At 36.0% G+C, this 10,188-nt stretch overlaps 1 protein-coding gene and 1 pseudogene across 6 annotated transcripts in view; both read right to left on the bottom strand.

The window, feature by feature from the left end:
* Positions 1–420: 420 nt before the first annotated feature.
* On the bottom strand, positions 421–4,155 carry LOC100217053 (uncharacterized; annotated as a pseudogene). The gene is made up of 4 exons (NR_156011.1): positions 3,776–4,155; positions 2,567–3,180; positions 1,494–1,608; positions 421–615 (listed from the first exon to the last, which is right to left on the bottom strand). The product of NR_156011.1 is annotated as an uncharacterized protein (transcript).
* A 394-nt stretch (positions 4,156–4,549) lies between these two features.
* LOC103654534 (achilleol B synthase) overlaps positions 4,550–10,188 on the bottom strand; it is a 28,073-nt gene continuing 22,434 nt past the window's right edge. For 2 of the 5 annotated variants that reach the window (XM_008681368.4, XM_008681371.4), the window contains 8 exons: positions 9,407–9,505; positions 6,774–6,830; positions 6,206–6,252; positions 5,976–6,119; positions 5,711–5,888; positions 5,423–5,497; positions 5,252–5,335; positions 4,550–4,900 (listed from right to left, as the gene is read on the bottom strand). In XM_008681368.4, the coding sequence (XP_008679590.1) occupies positions 4,769–4,900; positions 5,252–5,335; positions 5,423–5,497; positions 5,711–5,888; positions 5,976–6,119; positions 6,206–6,252; positions 6,774–6,830; positions 9,407–9,505 (816 nt within the window). In that variant the 3' untranslated portion in view covers positions 4,550–4,768. Of the gene's footprint in view, positions 4,901–5,251; positions 5,336–5,422; positions 5,507–5,710; positions 5,889–5,975; positions 6,120–6,205; positions 6,253–6,773; positions 6,831–9,406; positions 9,506–10,188 lie in introns of all 5 variants that reach the window. The other 3 variants (XM_008681370.4, XM_020552817.3, XM_020552818.3) reach the window with 3 other exon arrangements.

The following is a 10,188-nucleotide window of genomic DNA, read 5'->3' as shown; positions in this document are numbered from 1 at the left end:
GTCGGCCTTACTTTGGCCGACGGGGATTAATTAATTCTCGTCGGCCCGCGCGCAGGCCGACGGGAATTAATGTAGCCGACGGGAATGCTTTGAATTGTTGTAGTGGTGAACCAAAACAACGTAAACGAGTACAAAATTTAGTGTAAATCATCGATTTGTTTCGTAACAACGAATGATGCCTAAAATTACGGCATGAAAATCGTACGCAGGTTATGACTCGAGCGGATTTTAGCGTAACGTGAACCAAAACATCATAAATATATACAAATTTTGTCGTAAATCATTGATATGTTTCATAAGAGCGAATGATGTCCAAAATTATAGCATAAAAATCGCGCATATCCGATTGTGCCTTGTTTCTGGCTCGTACGGATTTTAGTGTAAAACGTGAACCAAAACAAAGTAAATGTGTAGAATTTTAGGGTAAATCAGCATTTGTAGTATGTATTTAAGGCTGGTAGCAAAAAAATGTTTAGTAAAATTGACTCAGGTGGTGACACATGATTCTTATTAGAGGAAACTCAGGATACACCAATAAAAAAGATCTAATCTACCTATCCTAATTCTTGCATTCCTCGAGTGAACTCTGATAAAAAATATTCTTAATGCACAAATCTGAAAAGAAAACAGACTGTTAGGAAAATTAATGTAACAATGTTTTATTCCCAAAAGACACATACAAAAATGAAGCATTCCATATTCCATAAACTAGCAGAGCTAATGACTTAATGTGCTTCCAATCAACTGGTTGTGAGCGCAAAAAACATCCCTATACATGTCTAGCAGAAAGATTTCCCATTTTCCAATAACTATTTAAGCATCTGCCATTATACTTGGGGATCATAAATTCAAATCCATCAAACCAATTACTGACAAAAGCACAGAATTCCAATGGATATAGTGCAGTTGCGCGGATTTCCAATGGTATAACAGTTGGATGCATAAATGGTGCCATGGCTAGTTATAACAGTTGCAAAAGGGGTGCATATATAGTGCGATGATATGTACATCTAAAAAGCATAATCAGACTTAGAACAATATATTATAATAAAACCACAACAAGTGTAATAATCACATGTGCCTAGGTCGATGAAAATTGCAGCAACCTAAAGGGTTGTCTTTATTTTCTCATAGACCAACAATGGTGTTATGAAAAATGTCTTGAGTTGTACCGAGACAATCATCAACTAATATGAAGTCTACTAGCAAACAATGTCTTGAGCTGGTAGATACCAGCTTATCTTTTGTGTAGTTAGCACATATAAAAAGGTCTATTGAAATATCATAACTGGAAAGAAAGCAAAATCATCAGCATAAACTACTAAAACATTTAGAGCATATGGAAAATGATGTCTTGTCAATATATCTACCAATCAAGATTTATGCATGCATCTGAGGGCTAAAAAGGTGTAAACGTAGGAACAAATCTAATGTAAATTGCTGACATGCTAAACGTAGGACAAAATCTAAGTACAATAGTTCCTTTATCAAACCTTTTGCATAAGTGAAAATAGTTTCATGTCACTCTGTGGAACACCATAAGCGAGGTAAGCCTTTCAATGAATGAATAAAATGCCAGTCTGTGGAACACCATAACCATGTGTTCTCCTACACATCAGGGAAAAAGAGAGAAATATTACCACACATTCAACTACCCTAAATCCAGTAGGGGCTAATCATTAAATAACAAGGCTAACTTTTAGTTTTTATCAAGCAAAATGACTGCAACTATGTAGTTTACACATGTTTAGGGGTGGTCGTGCTCCTTTCGTCCTATGAGAAGCTCCGCCACTGCTAGTACTTTTGCATCTTGTTATGACACTTCAAGTTTTTAGAGAGATACAACAGGAGTGCAGGACCACCAAAAAAACGCATGCATCTAATAAAAGAATGATTTTATTTATGCCATTATGGATAAGACTGTGACACCTTTTGTCCCCCTTTTGATGTAGTAGTATCTACTAATATTCTAAGGCCTGGCACCTGGTTCATTTTCAAGCTTTAAGTTATGAGGTCCACAATCCTTTCATACAGAGAGGTTGAAGTTGGGAGGTATAAGATTGTCCTCATTGCTTATAATCTTATCTAGGTTTATGAGCAGAGCATGCATAAAGTACTTTATTTATCAAATAAAGTAATTAAGGATTTTAAGTTACTAGAATTATAATATGGTCCACATTGGGTGTTGTTTAGCCAAATATGCTGATATATATTTCTCATCCACTAAAATATATTCTGCAGATCGAGTTAAATTCTACCCTTATTTATTTTTGTTATTCTGTAAACCCAATGGTGTATGCATTTTCTTAAACATTGCTATAATTTTAGCCAGTTATTAGCTGATGGAGAGATCATACCAGTCAGCACAAACGACTGAAATGAGGAATACATCTCTAGAAGAAAAATTTTGGAGGTGCTACCAGAGAAGAGCTTGGTCATTATTGCTTCTGCTGATCAGCAGATGATGACTGATATCCCTTTTAGCTTCCAGCGCCCACAATAGATAATCTATGAATTGCATCTATCGACCCACTACGTGTAGAAAACAAAAAAATAATCAATGTACCTTAACAGCGGATGGGACCGAAGGTGCCTGCACTCCTTGTGGAAGTCAGTGGAGATCATACGGGTCAGCAATGATTGGAGTAGTAGCGCGAACGTGGCATTGGAGACCGATGACGAGCTAGACACACCCGCTAGGTGAGTGGCCACTGTACGCCTCGAGACAGTAGTCATCTGGTCGAGGAGGGGGTCGAGGTGCTGCTTGTGCCTGGCTGGTTTCTAGGGTCACAAAGCAAACATGCTTCTATGCGGCTGGTTAAATACTTATTTGTTTCACATATTGTTTGTTTCACATATTATCCAGGATACTAAGTGTTCTTAAAAAGATATTGAACAATCAACCTAGTTTCCTCTATGAAGTTCTGTGATCCCAATCTATAATTCATTGATTTCTCCTTTTCCAGCAGCCAACATCACTGGCTATCTATGCAATGGTGCTTACTCACATTACCCAAGCCCATAATAACTAATGACTTTGATTACTTTAGATAAAAGGAGTGGCAAACTTACGTTAATGATTTCCCATGAAATACAATTGGTGGAGCTAAGGCAGCAATTATGCAAAAACAAATGTGGATCTGCACCATTCTTCAGTGCCTCTTCCCTCCTCTTGATATCCTACAACCACAAAACAGAAGGCCTGAGAACACCACCGATCAAGCACAACCACCTAAAAGTTCGTTAATGAACTGAAGGATCATAAGCAACTGATGGTAAAAACTATGAGTACGTGGCATAAAAACATACATTATAAGAATAAAAGATTCTAAACATTGTGAAAAATCAATTATAAAAAACATTATAAACATATTGTATGTCAAATAGTAGTGGAGCAGTGAAGCTTCATCATATAAGCCCCATGCGTATAAAAAGATTCTAAACATTGTGATTTGTGAAAGCCGAACTATGCTAAACAACCAAGTTCATCAAGGCTTGTCTAAACAGATCTCAAATATATGTGAAAATCAACTTCACCCAAACAAATTTTACTTATGAAAATGAACACAATATTCCGGAATATTACACAATCCTTTCAAGGCATTAGTACGTAACTCCAAAAAATGCAATTAGGCATTAATTTAAGGGAAACTTGACGGCCAGTAAAACACATGAATCTTTTGTACAGTACAACCACCTAATCTCTTACCCATCATTAAAGTAGTAGTAGTTATATTATGAAATGAAAACACCTGAGCAAATGCCTGAAACTCACGGAGATCAACCAGCCACCATCGCGGTGGCATGAAGCATCGGGACTTCAGCATCAATAGCTAGACGAGTGGACGGCGATGTCCAGTTGCATCCTACATAGAAGCCATATCGCTCAATGCTCGTGCGGCTGCTGATCTGATCCTCCGCCCCTCCCCTGACCCGGCGCTCATAACGCAAAGCCGACAGCCTTGGAATTGGACGGATTGGTCGGGTAGGGTTTTGAGAACGGCATGAGTGGGGTTGCTTGGTGACGCCAAATTTAGGAGGCAGAACGGATCAAGGGGTGAGTGGTGGCGGAGGAAGGGAGGAAGCGAAAGATGGGGCCGCCACCTGCGCGCCGAGCGCAAGGAACGGAAGGAGCGGAAGATAGGGCGCCGGCGCTGCAAGGTAGATGAGGATGGCCAGGTTTGAGAAAAACGGCGGCGACTGCGTTGGAGCGGTGAAAATTTTAGGGTAAAGAAACGTGAATTAATGGGCTTTTAAATGAGAAACGAAATAAAGGTCCATTACGGTTTGGTTGGGAATGATTAGGATGGTCCGCTTCGATCGTTAGACCAGTGCTTCCTCTAGTTATTTGAAGCCTAGGGCTTTTAATATATAAACTATATATATATATATATGGATCATGATTGTCTTTTGAGTATATATTCAACATACACTTCTCATCGAAGTCAATTAATATGACACTCTATGTGATGTGCACTTCTTATTTATGAAATAACAAAAATATTTACTAATTTGAGGCCTTCATGTCTTCATTTGCTTCAAAGTCTTGTATTTTTCACTTCAAAAATATAATATAGATGGCGAAACGGTCATATATGTGGCCCTTTATTCCATATATACATATGGATCGTTGTTTCCATAGTAAAAATATGTACATATGGTTTAGCCAGATGGACATCAGCTTTAGTATATTGACATGTCTTTCACCACATGTTAAACTTGAGCCCCTTACAAGCTTTCACCCCGAATTTGTTGATGCCTAAAACAATCATGTTTGTTGGTTCCTCTTCTTTTCTGCAACAATTCGTCTCCGAAACTCTCCAAGAGCCCATATTGGGAACAAGTTACGGTAGTTTCCATAGTTGAAGTAAAAGGAACAATTGAAGCTCCCAATGTGTTCCTGTGATCAAACATAGGTGGGGTTTAGCACGTATATTGCCAAAACTATAGACCATGGGTTCTACAATAAGCTTGGTATATGTGCATTCAAATACAACTCATATCCATATGATTGTAGAAAAGATGGTTTTTATAGCTATATGATCCAATTCTAATGATTTACAATAGGAATTATACTATAGAATTTCTATCTCATAATATTCAACTGTAGTTCAGTGCGTGCATGCTTTGCACAGAGGTTGAAATAAAGCATTTCAATCTTTAGAAGCTCCAACTAAGATTAGTGACAAATCAAAGTGCAAGATAATCCTTACAACTACCAAATGGTGACGCCTAAAAGATGAAGCCTTACTTGTTGGGGAAACTCGCCTGACTCTTGTTGCATATTGATCAGTTCTTTTGCAGCACCATACAATGGTGTTGGATCTCGCTGAACCTATTTTGCATGCACATAAATGAACTATAAATCTTACATATAACAGTCTCATCATGCTCCAAATGTAACAATGTGTGGAATGTCTACCTGTCCAGCATAAATTAAAGCCAACATTGCCCAAGCTGTATTCACTACATGAGGACTACTGGCCTCTGCATAGACCTGGTAAATCTTAAAATGAAGACCATCACTAATGATATATAATGCTTTAAGAACTAAACTACTTGATGGACTGGCTAGATGGGAACAATTCACATGATAACATTTAAATATTTTGTCGAAGACCAAATATATGTGTACCACGCTATTCTATGAAATATCAAACATGAAATGACCAAGAAGACACATAGTTAGGTAAGGGAAATTAAGAATTACCGCAGTTCCATTAGACGGATATGTCTCACCCCATCCACCCGTGATTAGCTGCTTTGACAATAGAAACCTACATGCTTTCCTAATAGAAGAACTGTTTTCATAAGTTCTTCCAGCAACAACTAATCCTTGCACTGCAAATAATGTCCCATAAGTGTAACATACACCCCAAGTGCCAAACCTATTACGTAATTAGTAAATTAGTTCTTGTCTATGTGCATTAAAGAAATGGATAACATCATACAATATACAAGATGATTTTAAATACCATGTGCCATCCTTTTGTTGTTTGCTCTCAATAAATTTAGATGCTCCTTTAATACATTTTTTTATCTCTTGATCGCGATACCTTGGATACATTTCTCTGAACATAACAAGAGCTTGAATCGCAGATGACGTGCATTCGACCGACCTATCAATTTGTTGAACACAATAATTAGCTCGCACACATATGAATAATATTAATGGTATTTAAGTGAGAAAGTATTTTTTTCTTACGGGTGATCAACAACAATGTTTAGAAAAGTCTCGGAAGGGTTGAGAACCTATCACAAACATATTGAGGTATGTCATCAGTCGTGGCAAAGCAAATATGAATAACAGTTCAAAATCCTAAACAAATCAACAAAACATGCAACCATGGAAAACACTTTTTGTTTGTAATGCAAGATTTTAAAAAAAATAATCTTGCATAATGATGCTCATTTGCCTGTCATTATTTGCTATGTGTATGTGTTGCATCAACTTATGATCCCATATTTACTAAAATGTGTTGTTTGCAGAGTTTAAGGTACGTGCAAATACATGATTTTTTAAAGGTATTGTCAAGTCTGGAAATAATATGGCTATTTTCAATCGAAATCCCATATTCAAACTAATAAATCTTCACTATCATACAAAATTAATCAAACTAAATAGTTCATGTTATACGTCATTTAACCTATCTTGATACATTAGGCTGACTAGTTTCTTTTTTCTTTGAGTGTTTCTTACCCATGCTAGAGAATTTGTTGTTCACAAACTCAGTTTTACACACTAATAACAAAGCAAGATAAAAAGTACTCACCTCCAACAAAGATGCAGTTCTCTTACGCTCGTATGTTGAAAATGTACCATCTTTATTCTTCAATAGAAGGAGAGATGTCTATTAGTACAATTTATGTGAAATACAAGATTTAAATTATCTTGATAATAAATATTTGCTGTTGCAGCTTTATCGATGGTACATTCTGAATTGGATTTTGCCATTAGAAAGGGTTTTTATTGAGGACTTGGATCTTTGTGCTATCATTTTTGATTTAAGCCAATGTAGTATATATGCAATATTATAATCCCTTTGTCATCAAATTTAAGGTATCCGAGCAAGTTTGGTGTGTATTATATGGTGAAATAAATGACACATATAACCCTCTCTGATTGTCGTATTTGGATTAATGATAGATACTCGTAGTTGGTATGCATATGAACGCTGATTTTTTGCGCTTTTATACATCAAGAATTTATTATAATTTTGAACAAATTTGAATGCTTGTATACCTTATATTACATGACTGAGTTATGTAAAATTCAGATACGATCCTTTCTTTGGGCTCTTAAACTCTAGATTCTGAAATATGATGTTCATTTATTTTTCCTATTGTATAAAAATAGTTATGAAAATTACAAAATTAACTCTTATGTAATGGACATATTGGTCTAGCAGGTTATCTCAGCTTGAGTAGTTGAGGGGCTTTAATATCCCGAACTATTTATGGGTGTAGTTAATATCTGTATATTTTTAGTTGTGTTCATAAGAAATATTAAGACACCTTTTTAGTTTGGTAATTATTTGGATATGATCATGAATAATTATTATCAGTTGTGCTTAAAACTATTAAGAATTTGGTTATGTTATGCTTAGTTCAGGGTGCCTAGATGGTTTAGCTCTAAGAATCTTGCATTGGGCATATTCAACCTTGTATTGTTAAGAAGAAACTCAATTAGTTATCCCTCAAACTTAGACAATATTTTTATGTAGTATTTTTTGCACTTCTCCAAATTAACTTAAATATATTATAATACATTTAGTCCATTTAGTGCACTTTGTACTGCCAATAAGTGATATACTAAAAATAGTTACAAATATTAGTCTATAGTTGTCATTTAGGTATCATGAAGGATACTAACAAATTAAAAACACCCCAAAGAAAATCCTGGAGGAGTCTGCTTGTAAAGTTTGGTCCAACACAATAGGGGCAATATGGTGCCACATGAGGGTGACCCAAGCATGCTGCAAATGAATGGGGGATAAGGATGCCACAATAGTAAGAGTAAAGTACTAAATTTTAGATGCCACCTCATTCTATATGTCCCACATGTAAGGTGTTCTTTATTTATTCTCTCCTATCAAGAGAGAGATAAAAGTCTCTCATGCAATAGGACATGCAATGAGCATATCTGTTATTTTCTCTCTAGAATAAAGGGTTTCTAACCTCTATCCCCTCCATGGGTTATTTTTGTTTTTTAATAAATTATTAGTGTTGGCTTGTTGCATACACTAGTGATAGAAGCTCATTGTCACATTTGGTTTATATAATGAGTCATCGATGATATTCATTTGGGGCACTACCCACTAGTGATAAAAGTTCATTGTCGCATTTGGTTTGCACTCCACAAAGGGCTCTATGCTGGCTTGCTAGAATACATTTGGATTCCAATTCCTGCAATGTAGGCCTATACTGGTGTTAGAGTGCAGTGGATCTGGCCCAATTTGTTGTACCCATGAGCCAGTGCCCTCTCAGGTTGAAGTCCAATGGAGCCCATAACATAGCAATACCTTGGACCTAAGTCAGCCTAAAAGACCATTTGATAGGCAAGATTTTTCTAAACGCAAAAAGGTAAACAGTTGGTCACCTATCATTTAGCCATTTTTGGGATAAATGGACCATTGAACAGGCGCTACACAACCAATTAAATAGACAATTGAATAAAAACAACATACCAATGTGTAGCGTTTACACGATGTTTAAACTGGGCTAAACGATCGTTTAGACGAACAATATGATAGGTGAGTGCTGCTCTTATGCCACCCACCATCAATTACACTATTGTGGGACATAAACCTAAAAGTAAGTGAGTGCCTAGGTGTGTCCTAGGACCTATGTCTAGGTGGAATGGTCAGATGATATAGCGCGGCCACAAAATATTAACCATTGCTCGCTGCAACAGAGACTGATGGCGTCTTAATTATCTGTCAAAATTTGAGTTTCCCTTCCAAGCTAGAAAGGGCCCAAGGTTCCACGCAACTCTTATCTACCTATTGGGACGGGTGTGAGGGTTGATGTTAGAGTCGCTGAGCCTAGTAGCTACCTTGGAAGTGGCGACCATTTTTCCCTACCTTTGTGTTGGGCTCGGGCCCCTGCAGCAAGAATGCGGCCCGTTCTGGGTTAGGCATAGGGTGCCTGCCATAAGGTGTATGTTGCTCTCCATCGGCCATCAACATATAGGCACAGTATAACTTTAGCAAGAAGTATAGTTCTAAACTTTATCAAGAGGAAACAAACAGAGCCTTATTTTAGCTCCTAGGATCCAAACATACCCTATATATTGCTCAACACAAGGTTATTTCCCAGCTAGATAGGCTTTAGCCTAGGAACAAAACTAATCATTCCCTTCCTTCAATAATTAAGAAAATGATAAATAATTTAGATAGAGTCATACCATAAAAGAAAGCAAGCAATCCACTGCATCAAATAATCTTTCTTCTTTTATGGGATCCCCCACAAGATTGGAAGAGAACTTTGATAACAACAACAATGCCTATATAGAAACTGAACTTATTAGGGGTTAATAGAAGAAAATCTAAGAAGCACTCATTAACACATGACAGTTTATGCATATGTACGGTCGTTGCTTAGAAAATGCCATGCAACAACTCATGGATTCTCTACATTTAATTTTCTTGGCAAAAGATATAACATCGCATTGTAAACGATCTGTGTTCTCATGCGCTCATTATTATACGAGAATATATATATATATATATATATATATATATATATATATATATATATATATATATATATATATATATATATATATATCATAGACATATGAGTTTTTGGTGCACATGAACTAACAAATTTCACAAAAAATCTCAAAAAAATCATACGTTTTTTTCATCCTACTTCTATTATATACAAAATTTCAAATTCAAATTTGTTATATTTTAGCTGTAATAAAAAAGAGAACATTTTAGCTGATTTTCGAATTTAAACTTGTCAGAAATTTTATCTTTATTATAACAACTAAAGTATAACGATTTTGAACTTGAAATTTTATATATAATTGAATTAAGATGAAAATAATATGTATGGATTTTTTTCAGAATTTTTGTAAACTTTATTGGTTCATGTGCACCATATATGCACCAAAGACTCATGTGTACATGATATCTTCCCTTATTATACTTATATATACAAGCTAATTAAGGGAAGAAAAAA

Source organism: Zea mays, chromosome 4 (assembly GCF_902167145.1).
Source record: "Zea mays cultivar B73 chromosome 4, Zm-B73-REFERENCE-NAM-5.0, whole genome shotgun sequence".
Taxonomy (NCBI): Eukaryota; Viridiplantae; Streptophyta; class Magnoliopsida; order Poales; family Poaceae; genus Zea; species Zea mays.
The sequence above is the reverse complement of the archived record's forward strand: the minus strand, read 5'-3'. Positions and strand labels throughout refer to the sequence as shown.